Source organism: Agrilus planipennis, unplaced genomic scaffold (assembly GCF_000699045.2).
Source record: "Agrilus planipennis isolate EAB-ADULT unplaced genomic scaffold, Apla_2.0 scaffold5, whole genome shotgun sequence".
Classification (NCBI taxonomy): Eukaryota; Metazoa; Arthropoda; class Insecta; order Coleoptera; family Buprestidae; genus Agrilus; species Agrilus planipennis.
In genome coordinates this window covers 2,336,270-2,355,986 of record NW_020442468.1, presented here as the reverse complement: position 1 = coordinate 2,355,986, position 19,717 = coordinate 2,336,270, and the positions used below count along the sequence as shown (strand labels likewise).

Sequence of the window (19,717 nt, the reverse complement as noted above, 5' to 3'; positions counted from 1 at the left end):
GTCATGGATGTGATTAAGAAATCATCATCATAAGGTCGTCAGTCCTAAGACTGGTTGGACACGTACCTCCACTCTTTCCTATCCTGAGCTAAACTTCGCATTTCCCTAAAACTAGAACAGCCCACATCCTTAACTATTTGCGAACAGTAATCTAATCTAGGTCTACCTCTACCCCTCCTAACTCCTGTTTCTGCCTCTAATATGTCTCTGACTAGACCTTCATGCCTGAGAAGGTGTCCTACCAACCTATCTCGCCTATTTTTTATTGACTTCCATAGAGTCCTCTGTTCTCCTATTCTTTCCAATACCTCTTCATTTCTAACCTTCTCTACCCACGATATCCTCATCATCTGCCTATAACACCACATTTCGAAGACTTCTAACCTTTTCTTTTCCGCCGCGCCCACCGTCCATGTTTCGCACCCGTCGAGATAAATTGGTAGGACACCTTCTCAGACATGAAGGGCTAGCCAGAGATCTATTAGAAGTAAATGCAGGAGTTAAGAGGGTTAGAAGTAGACTTAAATTAGATTACTGTTCACAAATATAGTTAAGGATGTCGGAAATGAGAAGATTAGGGAAATGCAAAGATTTAGCTTAGGATAGAAAAGAGTAGAGGCGCGTATCCAACCAATCTTAGGACTAACGACCCTATGATTATGATGATGTTGATGAACCGAATTGTGAACATTTTCTCTTAGTATTTACAGAATACGATTTTTCAATTGTTATTATGTGTGTTCGTGACAAGTCTGTGGGTGGTGACGCGGACTTTTTTTTTGAATTCTTGCGAAATGCCTGCAAATTTTTGGGATGCAAATCCGCAACGAATTTGAATAAATATGTGCAGGGCGGGCGTGATTTATTATTTTCGCGTTACATACACAATAATATGTAACGTAACACTGTACCCTATATACTTTTGCACTTAAATACATTCATGTGCATGGAGTATGTAACAATGTGCGTTCGAAAGCTGCAAGTCGGTAGGCGTGTCGAACAAGAATAATTTTTCGGTTTCTTTGTGTACACATGGTTGACCTACATTACTAAAGGTACTGTGGCATTTGCAAACAAAATATAATACGACAAATTTCCAATAAATTAGTTCCGCATTCGAATTCGGTGTGACCAAGTGGATAAGAGGTGACATAATGCTTTTTCTAACTGTCACAACAACAACCACGTCCAGGTACTCTAAAAAATGCTCGGTACGCTCCTGTATTCTCAAACATACCAGGAGACTCATTACTCGATATAATGGTGAGATTGTTTTAATCCTTTTATGAAAAAGAATCCCACTAGATCCTTATGGAATATGGCTCTCCGAAAAACTCTTTCAAATTTTGGCTCTGTGTAGTTCTGAGTATATCAACTTTCCCCATTACAGAATTCATTACCATACCTAATCCGAAATATTCTAGATGTATATATATTCTCATCTTTCTCACCCGAACCACCACCCACCCATTCCCATGATTCCTGAAAGGAGGTTGAAGAAGGCCTTCCGCTCTATCTTTCGGCGTAGTCCGGTGAGACTGCCCGCCCACCAGCAATCCTGTCTGGTGGGAATGAAACACCCAAATGTTTTAGTTTTTTTCCCATTTATATAGCAAAAGATATTCCTTAGGACCGAGCGGCATGGCCTAGAGGTTAAGACCATTGCTTAGCATTCGGGAGGACGCCGGTTCGATTCCGGGTCCGTCTGCCTTGGTCCAAGTTTTTCAGTGGTTTCCTTGGATCACTTAGGCAAATGCTGGGGCAGTAATTTTCCACAGATAATCTTTCGTTCTCTTCTGTCTTCATTTCGCCCGTCTCATTTTTCTCACCCGAACCACCACCCACCCGTTCCCACGAATCCTGAAAGCAGGCTGAAGAAGGCCCTCCGCCCTACCTTCCGGCGTAGTCCGGAGGGACTACCCGCCCACTAGCATTACTGGCTGGTGGGAATGAAACACCCAAAAGTTTTTTTTTTATTCCATAGGTCATACTCTCGCCGAGAACCGAACTCCAGACATTTCGGTTTATGCACCGATGCTTTGACCACTAAGTTACGAAAGGTGACTGCAGCAGGAATGATTAAACCCACTTATTAGAGCATAGATATGTCGTAGTTATATATATATATACATGTTAATATATTAGGAAATATTATAAATATAAATAATAATTGTAAAATAAAATTGAAGTACAGTTTGTAATTTGCAGCTAACTGAATTCAAGGTATTTATGTCGAAATGACACACAGTCTGTAGACATTGGGCATTACAACACGTCATAAAATCGCTTACTTGTCCAATATCTGATTGCGAGTGTCTTTACGTCGTCAATATTATTTAAAGCTATTGTAAATTAAAATCAGAAATTTATGTGCATGTTAACAGGTTAAAAATTATAACCATTGATCGAGCTCTTGCTGATGAAATTTCATGTAACTCGGTCTGCTGTTGTGGTTTGATATGCACCACGTTTGAAACATGGGGGAGCAGGGCATACCTTAAAATACTTCAAAAATTATTTTTCATTGTAGACATTGTTTATCATTACACGGTTCAATGAAAAATGGTCTTGAACGCAAAATTTCCATCAAATCTTCTATAATATGCACGGAAATCGTCTATTAAAAACTGTTTTGACGTCACAACGTCGTTTAAAAATAACATTTGTGCAGTTTGCATCCATACATAGAAGCAATTGCAATTATTGATACAATTAAAACCGTTATTCGAACGATTTTATCGGCCATGAATATTATAAAAAGTGTTCCACCTCGCTGCTGTCCGAACATCATTAGCTTTTCATCATTCTAAAGTTTCATAATGTGCTGTTCCTTCGGGAATCCTGAAGAAAAGTATGTGAAATCGCGATAAAATCTTTCATTAATTGATGTTACTTAAGTAACTTAAGTGCCTATATATGTGCTGACACCTTCTAAAATCGTAAGGGTTAATAATCTACATAATGGTGACAAACTAATTAATTTATGAAGTGTAAGTCACGATTTGTCTCTTCAACTAATTTAACGTTACTGTAATATATTCAATAGATATCCGTCTCTTTAATTATCAGTTAATTGTCAGTGACCACTACAAATTGTGGTTTTTTATTTATTATTAAATGACCATTAAATAAACACCAACGTAACTGCAAGATATAAATTCATTTGCCTGCTCCAAATTGATTTTATAAATGCATGTTCTGGACTCGGGTCATTCGTTTGGAAAGTCATCATCGGACTTTCACTACACGAAGTGAAAAAGATAAAAATAAAGCAAGGACCTGCCACAGATCGGTTTATTTGGAAGAAGGTGCTTGACCTAGAGCCACTTGTTTCATCTGCAAGACAGTAAGTAGGTAGGTGTTTTTAACCAGATTCTTTGATAACATGAATTAAACATTTAATTATTATTTCTACTTATTGTAATCAAGTATGAGGTCGTCAACCAAACAACCGTGGGCAAAAATCCATTTCGTTGATGAATAAATTTTCTTATCTTCTATAAAAGTGACATGTAATTAATATTCAGGGAAAAACAACCTATCCAAGCAGGCCAAGTATCAAGATTACTGGATAAAAAAAAACAATGCAATCCTTCAGGTCGTTTACTCGGTATCTCTGCAAATCCCAAGTTGTTTCGTAAGAGTGTGGAGGTACACTTCATTTTTAAAAACCAGCCTAGCAGAGGATAGTGAGTTTGGATAGGAATGCATTATCTCTAAACTACAAAACATAAAATGAAGTTCTTTACTATTGAGTAGTGTCATAATATCATGCTTCTTCAAACCATTTTAAAAAGGAATATAGTTACCCTAGCAATTGTCGACTGGAATGGCCTAGAGGTTTGGACAATTGCTTAGCATGCGAAAGGACAGTGGTTCGATTCCGGGTTGTAGCAAGATTTTCTGTGGTTTTCTTGGATCACTTAGGAAAATGCTGGCACGGTAATATTCCACTGATAATCAACCCATCACTATCTTCTGTGTCACCTTTCTCACCCGAACCATCATACACCCATTCCCAGGATTCCAAAAAGGAGGTGAAGATGGCCATCTGCTCTACTTTCTAGCTTAACCTGGAGGGATTACTCAGGCAGCATTAGTAGCTGATGGGAATAAAACTTATGAAAGTTTTTAGTTTTTGGCACAGGAACGTGCAATTTCATTAGAATATAGTAGAATAACCAGTTGTAGAATAAACCTGTGTTTGAAACAAAAATTACTACATACGTTTTAATCATATTACTTTAAACAATGTTCTAAAACAAAGAGTTTGAGGTGGTCGTAATTTTTGGGCAAGCAGTATTTCAAATGTATTGCAGTAAATGAAGACCAACAATTTTCAAATAAGCAAAAAAAGAAGGAGATGATTCATATAATACTTTAAAAATGAGGATTTTCTTGAACATTCTGAAGTTCTGGTAGTTTTAGAAATAAACATTTTGTGTAGAACTCTTTTATTATGTAAAGATATAGGAAACTCCTTTCAGGAAATTGCCCTATTTCAAATATACATAGGAATAGGTGGCAAGTAAACGCAGAGAATTGACATCTAGTCTATTTGCTTCTCAATCAGCCATATTCAGTGCACGATAACACGAAAAGTGACTTGTTGATGTAATTTTGGCGCCAGTCCAACGTCGAAATGTGTTTATTTTGGTCACTTTAAAAATTAAACGTTGCGATGAAGACGATTGACGGGCAATTTTTCCGTGTGCCCATGGACATGTGCATTTCTACAATGCACCATGCGTTCTGTTTATTCGTCACATGTGTGTGCACTTTGTTCATTTTTTTTGTAAACATAGTTGGAAAGTGATTAGATGGCACAAGGCCGGTTTGCATACTAAACGTCGAACTAGGCCTTTAAATTAGAATTTATATTATGATTGAACTATAAATAGGACCATTTTTAATGGACAAGTCTGTAAAAATGGCTCTTTCTTAAAACTGGGGAGTCGTTTATGGTGCAGGTATTCTGCAAGCAAGCGCTTAGGTAGCCATAAAACTTAACGTTGAAATTAAAATAAATTTACGTTGAAACAGCAGGTACCTAGTTACATACTGTCTCGCATAGTAGTTCGTTCAAGAACAAGATGTCCATAATGCAACGGTCCCGTCTTATCCTAGCTCGGCTTCCAACGACAATTTAATGATCGCAAAATAAACTTTAAACTACCCAACGTATAAACCAACACTTCGAATGCAACGAACATTTAATAAATTCTTCAGAATGGGAAAACGGAAATTAGCGGTTGGTTTGTTAGGTTATGGGACTAGAGAGAAGTCGTCTAATTTTGGCGTAATAAGATATGCCATCATATTAATGAAAACACAAGGTATTTTTACCTTAAAGGACATAAAAAAGGCAAACATTACATGAATAATCTGTACACAGAATTTAGAGGACCTGTTTTGGATCCTTGAGGAACTCCTTAACTATTTTCTCTTTATAATTTGCCTCCATCTATGATTTAGTGTCTTCTATTAATCTTATTGATTTATAATAAAAACCTCTTTTGAAGAATGTCATGACAGCTATATAAACAGTTATTGTTTATTACCAAACGTATTACAATAATTAAATAACGTCGTTAGAAACAAAATTATTCTTTCTTCTTTGAATCCCAAGTATGTACGTATCTTGTTCTAACATAAGAACATGTTCTAATGATCCCCACATACAGAGTGTTCTACCTAAAAATACATAAGAAATTGTACTATTGAATAATTTTTGTTGACATTATTATCTAATTGTTTAGGAAGTAAGGACACAATTTTGCCATTTATTTATTACCACTATGTTCTTTTCACCAAAGAATTAATTCTAATAATACTAATGACTATTAAAGGTGTAGTTGCATTGTAATTTGCTCCTCCGGGGTAATTATTCACAAAACACTCTGTATCGGGCAGTTATAGATACTTCTTTACAACTGTAAACAAAATTAATGTCCAGCAATAAATCGTAGCGTCACATTATACATTTACATAACGCGATACCATTTTTTTGTATATCCATTACCGTTAAGTTGGTACCGCTAATGATGCTTCGATCACCTTGACCCCTGAAAGAGAAAACGATCTAAAGAATTTCGAGAGGAATAAACTGGTTCATTTTAAGGATTTCGGTAAAAACAAATCGAATTTTTGTTACAATGTTTTGAGACAAACGTGGAAACTAAGTATTTCTTTTAATCCAAAATGTTCAAAATAATCTTCTTACAGATTTATGTTAATTTAATGTTAATTTAAGTCGAATGTGACTTACGTTTTCTTTTGGTCCAAAGACAAGTATATTATTGTAAGAACAAGAATTTCTTTTAAAAAATGACAAAAATTTAGTACAACATATCTGATGACTGTTCCACTATCTACAAATCTGTCCATTTGTATTTTTATAAAAAAAATGCTGTACCATAAATAAACATTTATTAGCACAAACAGACGTTGTTACAAACAATTATTTACAATCTTAGCAGGACAATTACAGCAATAAATTAACTTTCTAATAGGCAGATTACCTCAAAAGGTTATAATTCAGGATTAAACGATTTCCGAGCATTGGAATTTTCATTTCTAATTGGACTGCACATATCTGCCTTAAGCAATGATTTGCACTACAAATAATTGTACATTAATAATATACATATATATCCAAACAGCAGTACCATATGACAAATGAATTAATTCGAAAGTTTCGTGCCTATAACCATCTTTTCACTTTATTTTTATATCGACATAAAGGTACACAAAGTTATCAATAAATCAGTAATTCAGAAGTCATTAAATAAACGAGAAGTTTTCGTTTTGAAAAAATGTGCAGATAGTTGCATTAGGTGACAAAATTTAATACATTAATTATGTCTTTACTTTTGTGAATTTAAAACTGATTCTTTGTTTTTTTGTTTAGATCTGCAGCTCCACCCCCGCCTCCTGGCCCAGTCGGTGCTTTGCCTTCTACAAGACTTCAGTCAGAGGTAAAGAATATGTTGAAATAATAAGTCAGTTATCAATTTCCGCCAAGTCCAGTTTCATACGTCCCCTATGATAAGTGAAACGCATGTGCTAAAGCACTACGCCCACCGTACAGTCTTTGACAAGAATTGGTAGGAGGGGCTAAAACCTGAAACACAAGTCTTCATCTACGCACGTGTAGGTTTGCAGTTGTTAGATATCTAGATCTAATTCCTGCAAACAAAAGGAAGGACATGACTACAACTTCGTTCGTGCTGTCTCTTCCTACTGTTACCTTATGGTCTTAATCAATGAAATAAAAACAAAAACACATTTGTTGGACATACTTGGCTGTTTACAATAACAAGGTTATATGTTACGAAGAGGCAGCACAAATCAATTGAGTGTTACCATGGTCTTGCCCTCCCCCCTTGCATTGTTTACAAGAATATGAACAAAAAAGTCAAAGTTACTTAACGTTAATTTCAAATAATATCGGGACAGTAGACACTTCACAACTTGGAACGTTAGAGTCGAGGTTTTAGCCACTCCTGAATTGGTACAGATGGTACCTTTGTGATTACGACTATTTCGAGTGTTCTCTAAGGGATGTTGACGTATACACTGTTCAAATACACCACGGGAATTATGACTGAATACAATTTTTATTGCAACTGCGGATTGCGACAACCGCATCGTAGAAAACGTACCTTAGCTCTCAGAAATTTACATTGAAGTGCTATTTTCGTATAAATATTCGACCTTTTCTCACTGTTATGGTTCGTTGCCTGGCCGAACGTGATAATATGGAAATAATAAGACTTACATTTGACGATACAAATCGGTATAAATCAAAATTTTTAAAGATGGCAGATTTCGATCGCCAGAAACAACATTAAAACTCAGCTTGCCCCAAATTACAAACTACAACGGGCGTACCAGAAAAATAAAATGTCTACGCCTGTAGCTACTGACAATGAATCATTAACTTTGTCGAGAGAGTGAAGGTGACTATCGGCGAATTTTCTGCAAACGAGTAATGATTTGCATATGCACCGGCGCGATTTTTTTTTGCTATTTATGCGTGACAATCACGACTGTTGTAACCCACACTGAATTTACTTAAGTAATTTCAATATTACGTTCTACTTAATGGTTTTATTTCTCAGCTGAACATTCACTCAATTGAAACCGAAATTTGATATGCTCTCGTGCTCGCTTATTATATAACTTTCGCGAGGAAGACAGCACACGCGGCTATTAATAAATTGTAAATATTATACAGGTTACGATTATATCCGCTACAGGATTAAAGAAAATAAATTACCATAAAATTCCACGAATGGAATGATTTCAATCTAATTTGATACTAACGGGAGTATAATTTCTTCTTCTTGTTAATGCAATATTCCTGAAACGGTAATTGGCGGTATATTCCGAATTCGTTTCTTTATATCGTCGACCGAACAGCAATATCCGTAACCTTTGTCTTTTCTGTTTGTGTCCCATGTAAGCCAACTCAATTTTGCACAAATATTTGTACATAGTTTTACAGTTTCTTCAACGTAGGGATTGTTGAACATGACAAACGCTATGCCACGATTTGACATCGGATCATGGACTATTTTCCAAAGATATTCCGGTATTAGTACCGCCTTCCTTCCGGAATTGTTCATAAACAAAGCCAAGTCCGCTGAAGTTCTCCAGGCAGCTTCATACTTGGCAATTCCATAGGTTCCAGTATAAACGTGAAGCTCTTTGTATTTGTTTTTAGATCTTCTGAGATAATCTCTAATGTTTTCCTGCAGTATCCTCCAATTTCCATTGCTAAACGGTTGCCATTGAGGAACTGTGTTGTAATAATTGTTGGTCATTCTTTGCTGAGCAGGGAAAGAAAAATCACATTTGTCAACAAGCCGTCCCTTGGTAAAATATCTCGATGGGCTACTGATGAATTTGTTGCTTTTTGATTCAATTCCAAACATTCGGTTGAGGGTCCTTTTTTCGGATCCAATTTCGTAAACGCTAGTGAGAGGAATTTGGGCGTTACCGAACGTGCCCTTGTCGATCCATTTGGATGTACCTGTTGCGCAACAGCAAACCGAGTTTTTCATACTAAAATGGGCATACAATGGTACTTTTGTTTCGTTGTTATAACATACGGTTATCTGCTTCAAAAGGTAATTGTCTCCCAGTTGAAATCCAACATCAATTTTCAACCCATTTCCGGAACATCGACCTGTTATTTTTGCAATGGGTTTTGGAAAACCATGAGGACAGGTGACATCTCTCAATTGGAGGCTTTTTCCATCAAAATTGAACATATTGTTTCCTTCGCATGTTGCTAGACCATAATTGGCATTCACATCTTTATTAGGCGTTGGGCATATTAGAGTAATCTGTTCACCTTTCCTTAGAACGATAAATCCATCACTTGGTTCATAAACCCAAAAACTACCATTACCTTGGACTTCCTTTACATAAAGGGGTACGCTTCCCCTTAACTGGGATATAGATACTTCGCAATCATTCCAGCACTTTACGTTATTTATAAACATTATTATTATTATTAGTAGTTGAATCAGCAGTGAATGTTGGAATTTCATTTTCGTCTGTAGCACTTTTTCCAGAATTTTAAAATTCCATTGGAATCTGCTTTTGTACTGATCTACATCACTTATACAATAAGTAACATCACAACACCACTCTAACTAAAAATTTATTCGACAAATATTAATTGTACATTTTCTATTTCAACGAATCTGTCCTATCGTACAAAGACAATGCCGCGATAATCGCAAATAATAAATAGTTCCCATATACGAACTATTTGTTTGAATACTGTGTTGCCACATTTGTACGTGAATGCTTAAAAAAGTTTATCGTAATTACATGCACTTTAATCCCTCAATGGAAAAAGTCTAGTTTTGGTGTTCACATCTTTATGTTTTGAGAAAACCAAAATCGAATTAAATTTTTTCAGATTGGACCTAGAAGTTCAGAACCACCACTGGTTGTTCAAAACGCGATGATGACAAAAGATAAAAAGCCCTTTACATATACACCAGGCGGAATAGATTTAACGGAGATTAGGTCACCCAGAATGGCCAGACGTTTAGAAAAGAATGCCGCCTCGGAAGGTGTTCAACTAAATCCACAAGTGATGCATAACCAACCATCGGGTCCTTTACCTCCTTCCGCATTAGCAGCGATGCAACCGGCAATGCCAGTACAAGTTTTTCCCAATGGTCAAATGCCTCAACTTGGAAAAGGTACAAAAAAGGAACCATGTAAATATCATCCATCTTAAATTTATAAAAATTCTCTTGTAGGCGGTGTACCACCACCACCTCCACCTCTGAATCACGCTGGCTCTCCACCACCGCCTCCCATGCAAGCAAACAAACAAGCGAACAGAAAATCCGCCGTTTCTCCAATTCCCCAAAACTATGAACGTCCTGATATGACCAAAATAATTCCGGAGAATCCGATGGCTCTTCTTCGAAAATCACCCGGACCAGTTGTCAAACAAGATCCGATATTAAACAGAGATAACTATATCAACTCTGGATTAAATCCCTTGGGAAATCAGGCGCCCCAGGAGCACCTTTCAAGCCAACAACCCCAGTCTCCGGAGATAGTGAAACCCAGACCGCAGATTGGCACACCGTATAGTCCCCCTGCTGCTCAACCACAAAACAATATCGTATCACCGCCTGCCACTTTGAGAAAACAACCTCAGTCGTTTGAAAATAGAGTACAAACGCCCCCGAGTCAACCAAGCCCTCCACCTTTTGTAGTTCAAAGACAAAGGACTCAGAATCAACAATCTCCAGATATCCCAGCCAAAGTAAAATCACCACCACCTCCACTTCAGAGACAACCCACGTCTCCAGAAAGTCCAGGTTCTCCTAAAGTAAACCTAAATAAAGCACCGACTCCTTGGCTTAGTCAAAAGGCTCAACAGAAAGATGTACCACCATGGGCAGTTCACGAACAAAATAATGAAGTAGAATACAGTAGTCCCACACAGCAACCTTCGACACAATTACCAGGTGGCGCAAGGATAATTCCAATGCAACAACAATCTCCACAGCTTCCTGGAGGCGCCAGGATCATGCCGATGCAACAGCCGTCCACGCAATTACCAGGAGGCGCCAGAATAATACCAAATCATCCAGTACAACAGGAGGTACAGCAGAAATTCGTTTCAAACCACAACGTTAACGGTTCAAATCGTCCAAACCAGGACTTTGGATCACCACAGTATAACAATGTGGTCGTAAACGATCCCCCCGCCGTATTTCAAGGTCCAGGGCGTGATCAGAGGGTCGTTTATCAGCCTGGACGCTCACAGCAGCAACAATCACCCAAGGTCGATTCGTCAGGAGCTAGAATTATACCAATTCAAATAGAAGGTGCTTCTAATTCTTCGGGTGTGCAGAAACAGCAAAGACCGTATGTGCAAAAGATTTCTGGAGCACCACCTCCAATTGAGAAGTGAGTCAACGTTGCTGTTAATCGAAATAATATTAACGAAATTTTATTGTTATTAGCCGACCTGCTTATAACAGGCAGCAAAGTCAATCGAATTCGTTCAGGGTCCTTCAGAAAATGACAAATACTGACGTTGATGTGGATAACGAGCCTGCAATCGACTGCTCTCCTAGAACGGCACAACAATTTCAGCAACAAAGACAAGTACCAGTCGATCAGCTGAGACAAATGAAACTAAACGATGGCGATCAAGAGTTCGTGAACAGGTTCAAGCAAGGTAACTGTTATTGAATAAATACTTTTAAACAATTTGACCATCAGCTGCAGTTGTTGTACGTTGTAAAATGTGCTTACATAGTCAATGTTGCGTTTTCTTTATAGATTATTTCTTGTTTGATGATGAGGATTTAAGATATAAGGGTGGGCATATTCCTTCGAGACTCTTTTGGATGTTAGATGAAATCGGTATACAATTTATTTATTTATTTCTGGGAAAACGTTTAGGGGATAAGGATTCAATTAATATGCTTTGAATCGGTGACGGACGACAATATATTATCAATTTAACCAATCGAGTACTAATTATCTGCATCTTACGCTTATTGTAACTAGTGTCAATCTTACAAACTTTAGGTGAAGATCAGAATGCCTCCCTGCATAACGAAGTTGATCCTCGATACAGAGGTGCAGCTATTCCATCTAAAGCTTTCAAACTCCTCCAAAATATGACAGACAGTACTGATGGGCATCCCGTTCCTTCCTCGGGTACGCTTGGGTTTTACGCTTGATGCTTTCGTTTTGCTTACGCATACTAACGTTCATGTAATGAGAACCTAAATAATTAGCAAAGTTTTCTGATTCATACTTGACCATTGCCAAAAGGTTGGTTAACGTGTTTGTTTTGATAGCAATTATTTCTCAGTTTGAAAATAAACACGCAAGAAATACAGTTTGTATCTGCGAAAGTACGTGCCAAGTTGTTAACTCAACTCATCCATCAAATTTATTATTTGTAGTTACTCATTTTGGCAAAAAATTGGTAACAGGAATATGTAGTAGGTAGTTTGCTTGGCTAAAGTTTTGTTTTTTGATAATCATCTTTCTTATAATACTTACTACAAGTTAACCAAAATCTATGTTTGGATTATCGTTGGTTTGGACATTTCACTCCAATTGGTTTTCGGTAGTTGACTTTAATTCAGAATTATATACATAGTTCCCCACGCACAACCGATCAATCGTGTTCATCAACAGCCCCAGGCTCAGCATCAACCCAAGTATCAAAATCAAAACCAGAACCAGAGTCAGTCTCAAGCAAGAGAAAGGACAATTCCTATTCAAATAGAAGGTAAAAGAAATAGATGGACAAGGTGAATGGTAGATAATTTTTTCTTCTTTTCTTCTCCTAAAGGAAATAATGGTCCTAAGAAGTACGTCCCTCCGAGTGAGCAGAAAGTACCAGAACCAAAGAAATACACCGGAAGTGCGATTCCAAGCCGATCCTTCAAGATTTTGCAAGCTATGACGGCACCCGAAAACTGTGGTAAGTGATGTCTGTTCTCGTTTTCTTTTCATTTAATAGAAAGAACCCATTAAAATTGTAACTACTCTTAAATCCAAAATACACAAAAGAAAGTGTTATTGCTTTCAAGCACATCATTTATATGTTCAAACCCATGTTCTGTCATTTAATTTTATTTTTGACCCCGACAAACCTAATAAACAGATAAATCGACAACTCATCTAATGTGTCTTGTTATCACTTATTATTATTTTTTCGTGACAGAATCCGGGTGTAACTAACTAATTATTATCAGTCATACATTGTTTCAAATTGTATAATTCTTGGTCATTCATGCTACATACGATTTAATAGAAAAATTAAGAAACAGATAAGTACCCATATTAAGCCTACCGTTTTTTGTGCGATTATTTCAGTCAGTTTTGGGTTATTCTTCTCTATATAAGTTGATATTACTATGATAAGGATTTGTTACTGTAATAAACTGCAATATTTGATGAATATGGAACAGTTGACCCATCATCAACATCAATTTCTTAGAAGCAGTCTTTTCGTTTGTTGTAGCGGACCCTGAACCGGATAGCGAAAATTATACGAACGACCCCTCCTCATACGAACAGTGGGGTCCTGGTCCCAATAATCCCTTCCCCTACTATTATCCCTACGGTCCCGATATGCGTTACGATCGTAGAAATTGCGCCACTCCTACAGTCGAACTGAGGAGGAAAAAAAGAATTTCAAAAACCTCAAACAGAAGAAAATCTTTCCCTTATTCTCCGTCCATGGAAAACGAATACGCTTCTGAGTATGAAAGTGATACAAACTCGTCAGTTTTTAAGGGTTCTACTACCCCCCTACGTGATTTTGAACAAGACTTTAGTTCTCGTCCCCGTGGTACACCTGTTCCCTTTTGGTCTTTCTATCCACCACCTCCATTCAATCCGGAATATGGTTATGACAATGGTGGTGATCCCCACCACATGCCATATCAGTATGGCGCCCCCTATCCTCCCATATGGGATCCCTATGCTTATTACGCTTATTATTATGGACCTTATCCACCTCCTATGCGTGGGAGAATGCCTGCTTTTTCTCCCTACATGTTCCCGCCGGCAACCGTGGAGGATAATGGAGACATTTCCGGATATTCTTCTGCGGATGAAACGGTTACCTGCAGCTCCAAACAAACTCCTACTAGACCACACTCAGTTATGAGAGGAAGAAGTGAGACTCCTACTATCAAAATAACCTCTTCCGGTCGGGAATCAGTAAACAACTCTCAAATAAATGATGTGATATCGAATTGTGAACAAAACAGTAAAGATTTAAGAATTAGTAATACTTCTCCGAAAAATAATGAAAACACTGGTTCAAAACAAACGAGAATAGATAACGCAGAAACATTGGATTCTAGTACATCTGATAATTCTGATGATTCCGATACTAGTTGTGATTCTGACGAGGAACAAAATTATCGAATAAATCCTTTATCAACTATTCCATCCGTTGCAAATGTTCAAGCATACGACGTGGAAGAACAATCAGAAAATGAAGATGATGCCGAATGTGTAAATGAAGATGACCGCTCATCGGTGTGCTGTAACGGCGAAGCTCATCTTCTAAGTACCATAGACGAATTGAGTGAAAGAACAGATATAACCGATTCCAAAGTAAATAAAGATCGAACATGTGACAGCGATGACGAGACAACTGCTGTTCAGTCTGAGGAAAGTGATGACGAAGAAAAAGAAGATGATTCGTTCTGTGAAGTTCTAGTTACGGTTAATATTCCTTTAAAGGTGAAACACACGGTTTCCGATAATAGAAACGAATCTTTAGTAACCACAGTTGGAAATTCAGAAATTAAAGAAGAATTTAGTAGCCAAACAGAACATACAAGCGAATTGTTTACATCATTTACGTTAAGAAGTCCGTCCAGGGAAAGAACCCCAGGAAAATCGGGAGATCAGTATGCTCTACACTCAGAAACGAGTCCTGAGGGAGGTGACATAAATATACGTCGAGAGTTTGTTAAACAAGACAGCGTGGTATCGTGTGAGAACGAATCGACAGATACTGATGCAGTGGTTAAAGTTGTTAGTGTAGAAACGAAAACTGTAACTGAAAAACTAACTATAAGCCCTACAAGCAATCTTGATGAATTAAAACAAGAGAAAGCAGTGTCTAATTCTGTTGCTGAAACAGAAGAAGAAGTCGACTGGTGGGGTAAAATTTCAGAAGACACCGATGAGAAGAACAATGCCGAGATAGTGGTTACCTCAACAGAAACAACTGCATCAGAAAATGAATATGCAGAAGAAGTAAAACAAATTAGTACTCCAAATGACACGAACATACAAGAAGCACAGAAAGAAACAAATGATGAAGAAGAAGTTGATTTTTGGGCTGAAATAATAGGATCTAATGACGACGTTGTTTCTTATCGAAGAAACAGCATTTCTGCTACAAATAATTCTAAAGCAGACTCTCCTGAAATGGAAGAGCAGGATTTAGAATCTCAAAATAAGCCAGTTCTTGAACACTCTGTTAACTCTAGTTCTATTAGCAGTTGTAACAATAGTGTTGAAAGAAATGTTGAAGATATGGTCACATCAGATTGTAGTAGTTTTCAAGAAGCTGAATCTTCAAGAGATCCGCCTGAACTCAACTGTGAGTCCCTAACGGAATCTTCTTCCACTTTTGTAACACAAATCGAAAACGTTTCGGAATGTGAGGAAGAAAACAAAATCGAAGAGAAAATAGAGGATAGTCCCATGTACATAGCAACAAGTAGCGTTACACAAACCGATGTCAATAGGAATACTGAAAATGAAGATAGAATAGAAACGGTTATTGAAAAAGATCAAGAATTCGTTCCGTTATCCATAAAAGAACGAATAAAAGCTCTTGAAAATGCCCGCAAAGCAAGTAATAGGCAGAAAGGAGACGAAGATCAAGAAATTAAGATTTCCGTCAAAGACAAGGTGTCTGCTATTGAAGAAAACAACTTCCTTCTAAGCGTAGAAAATTATTCAAGTAAACGGAGTTCTGTTTCTGGTAAGAATAGTGTTAAGTCGTTTGAAGAGTGCAGTGAAGTAGAAGATGAAGAAATAGATTCGGGCGTCACATCGGATATAAGCAAACACGTTTCGGAACACGAAGCTGATCAAGATTTTCCGAATTTAAGAAAAATGAATAAATATCAACGCGCATCGACTCATTCAAGATTGTTCAAATTACTTCAAGACGAGATCGAAGCCGAAGACGAGGCGGAAAGGTTAGCCCATGAAACCAACAATTCGGCTAATTTATACATCAATAGAGACCATTTAGATTTACCACTAAAAACAAACGCTTTAGATTCCGAAAGCGGAATAAACTCACCAGCTTCGCCGGTCATAAACGAAGGCCTAGTTAACGAATTAGTTCAAAGCCTTTTAATGAAGAAACAAGCGAAAATTTTCAAGAAAATGCCCATGGAGAAGCTTCAAGCGGCTGCAGTTAAAATTCTCAAAGAAGATGTGGATGTTTTCCAACAATCTCCAGACGAAGTGGTTAATTTCCTTTCGCCAGTAACTAATTGTACTGCTGACTCGACTGCCATACACACTCCCCAGGAATTTTATTCTAATGCTGCAGAGTACATGCAGTATTACGATTCCTGGGGAGACCCAGATCATTCCTGCGACTTCTCTTACGACATTCTGCCATCGAAAGTGTTCAAGTTCATACAAGAGCACACTGCCACAAACAAGACTGGTTCGATTACGGGTTTTACAATCAAATGTCCTAGAGTTTTAAGTTCGAAAAATATCCTAAACGATCCCAGCCCTGTCCCTCCAAATCCCCCACAGCAAAATGAGGCTGCCAGCGCCTCTTGAGGCAATTGAGGAGTGGGATTGTTAAATTACAATCAATTCGAAATTTTGCCGGGACCTGCGTATCACAAGAGGTACCAAATTCCAGTATAAATATATATTTTTGTGCGAATTGGTTTCTTTTTTTTATTACCGTCGATGTGAAGTAGTAATTTTTTCGAAGTGGCTAGAAAGTCGTTAACGGTTCTTGATATAAGGTTGGGAAATCGTTCATGGCGTCTTTTGATGACAATTCAGTTGAGCAAGTCGATACCCTTTGATAATTTAAAAGGTGTCTTAGCATTTACCTACACAATCCAAGGAATCCACAGATTAGACTACAAAATCCAATCAATCAACCTATCGTTATGATGTCCTGTTCTCTCACTTGCGTCTTTCTTCTTTTATTAAATTATAACCGACACAATTTTTTTAGAGATACAGTGGATTTCATTTGTAACGACCTCGGTTATAGCGATCATTTTGTTATAGCGACGTTAAATCCAAGTCCCTTGAATTTAAAGCATACTTTAGTACAAAATTCATGTGGCTATAGCGACTTCGGATGTAACGTCGAGTTCGGGTGTAACGACTATATCTAATGAATCATTTGTAATCCCATGCAGATATAGCGAACGGAGTCGGCCGCTAAAGACACTAAGAGCTTTCTTATCTTTTGTTTACATGCATACAAATGGTGAGCAAGGGTGGTGACCTCTACCGTTTGTTAGATGTTAGCCACTTTTGAATAAGTATGACTCCTAGATGTACATTTACTGTTAAAAAACAGCAAACGTTATTTCAAAATTGAAAAATGGTGAAAACCATACATACAAGTATGTATATTTTTACATTTGCCTTTAAGGACTTCCGGATATAACGACGAAATTACAATGATCCCTTTGTCGTCGTCATACCCGAAATCCACTGTATACTTATACTAAGTTGCAGTTTTTCATGTTTACTTATTTTACTGGACTTTCCCCTCCAATCCCCTACCGATATACATTCCTTGTGCCTGTAATACGCGACTATTACCTATCGATCAGGTGCGATCTCCCACGTTTGACGTTACGGATAATTTCCCGGACCTTTATCAAGAAAAAGGCTTTCTAGCCACAGCGATTTTTTTGGAGCTGTAGCATATTTGGTAGGCGTATTTAAATGAACGAATGGTTTCTCGTTTCCTGAAAATTATTGTTGTATTCGGGAAATTGCGGGACCAGCAATAAAACATTTTATTTTCATCTTGGAGTAAACTCCACCTGAATAACGATGACATAATTGATTAATTAATAATTGATGTATTAAAGCTCTATGAAATTGAGGAGTATTTGTATGCATTTGATATCAACCGCAACGTTTTTACAACTTACACAGTTATTATTTAAACATTTTTTCTAGAAACGCTGTATTTCCATTCCAATAATTAATCATTTATTTGTTATCATTATTTGTTTTTATGTTTTTTGGGATTTAGCTTTGGTACCTACATGATAATATTATTAATAATAATAATAATAATAGATTTAACACTATCTTGTTTAACAACAAATATAATTAATTATTATTTACATTTGGTCCTCGCAAAGGCATGAGCTTTTTAATTATTTCACTTGAATAATTCGTATTCCAATTTCAAGTAATTTCAATCACTTATTAAATGATTAAAAGGTGTAGTTTGCTTCAAGAGAAAAATAAATACCTAATTCAAATAAAATCATACCACTAATTCCTGCTTATTCACAAATAAATACATCACTTTCACCTGATTTTTACTCGCAAAATAGTTGTGCATGCTTTTTGTTGTATGCTTTTCAAATATCCTAACAGTTAGTGCCTTATATACTTATTATATGTGTACCTAATACATGCACCTAATGCTTTATGTACTTGTGAAGTAGTATTTGACAGAGTTCCTTTTCTGTTTTCTTTAGTTTTTTAAAATTTTTATTAAACACTTATGCTATGCCACATTGTGTTCTGTATTTGGAAAATGATTATGGTATTGTGTTACGTATTAATAAAAAAGTCATGACGATATCAAATGCAGATAAGTACTCTTTTTTCTTTTCTTTTTAATAATTTTAAGTGTTTAATTATTTTTGTGTTGCGTTCTAGGTCCTGGTCAGTCTGACTTGTAAAAATGGCGATTTATATTTAGTAAATCGCCTTTATCGATTGATCGATCTATGCATTGATCAAAGAGAAGAAAACAAAGAAATCGTTTTTAACGAAGAGATCGCGCGTGATGGGTTCTCATTACAGAAATTAATGATAATTGTATCTATATAATTAATTAATTGTTACATCTTTTTGTAAATAAATAAACAAATGGAAAACCCACTCGATAAATGTTCTAGATGTAATCTGCATAATAAGAATAACATTAATAATAATAATTTTATGCCTCGATTACTATATTTGTGTTTTGAATATTTATTGCTTTATAAATTTGCAATTACTTATGTCGTTAATTAATGTTTATTAATATTTTCCTGTGTTGTTTTTTATCTACGTAAATCGATTATGTCGTGATGTTGTTTGTCTTTTTTATTATTTTCTTTTTTTTTGTATGTTTGCTATCATACGTATATTTGTATAATTATATGTACATGACATATAAAACTTTGGTATTTGAGAATACAAAAAACGTAATGGTAGTAATAGAAAAAATCATGGACTGTTCTAATCCGGATGAAATTTTCTATGTCCGCTCTATGCAAATAATAACGTCATGTTATGTAAAGGAAAATCGCATAATTTTGGACATTCTTTTAGTTCTTTTTTTTGTTTGATAAGAACATTTTGTTAATAATTGTCTTTCTGATAGAGTAAATATGATACGTATTTAATGATAACAGGGAAGAAGACATTTATCTATGCT

The 19,717-nt window shown here is 36.6% G+C and overlaps 2 protein-coding genes across 5 annotated transcripts in view; one reads left to right on the top strand and one right to left on the bottom strand.

The window, feature by feature from the left end:
• Window positions 1–19,704, top strand: part of LOC108735588 — a 74,577-nt gene extending 54,873 nt beyond the window's left edge. For 2 of the 4 annotated variants that reach the window (XM_018467600.2, XM_018467610.2), the window contains exons 2-10: window positions 6,911–6,977; window positions 9,938–10,226; window positions 10,287–11,454; window positions 11,511–11,728; window positions 12,085–12,216; window positions 12,668–12,799; window positions 12,863–12,994; window positions 13,538–16,925; window positions 18,952–19,704. In XM_018467600.2, coding sequence (XP_018323102.1) covers window positions 6,911–6,977; window positions 9,938–10,226; window positions 10,287–11,454; window positions 11,511–11,728; window positions 12,085–12,216; window positions 12,668–12,799; window positions 12,863–12,994; window positions 13,538–16,854 — 5,455 coding nt within the window. In that variant the 3' untranslated portion in view covers window positions 16,855–16,925; window positions 18,952–19,704. Of the gene's footprint in view, window positions 1–6,910; window positions 6,978–9,937; window positions 10,227–10,286; window positions 11,455–11,510; window positions 11,729–11,832; window positions 11,917–12,084; window positions 12,217–12,667; window positions 12,800–12,862; window positions 12,995–13,537; window positions 16,926–18,951 lie in introns of all 4 variants that reach the window. The other 2 variants (XM_018467605.2, XM_018467619.2) reach the window with 2 other exon arrangements.
• On the bottom strand, window positions 6,984–9,732 carry LOC108735638. Its single transcript, XM_018467683.1, has one exon. It carries the CDS (start codon window positions 9,558–9,560, stop codon window positions 8,352–8,354), a length of 1,209 nt encoding a protein of 402 aa, XP_018323185.1. The 5' UTR covers window positions 9,561–9,732; the 3' UTR covers window positions 6,984–8,351.
• Window positions 19,705–19,717: the final 13 nt, after the last annotated feature.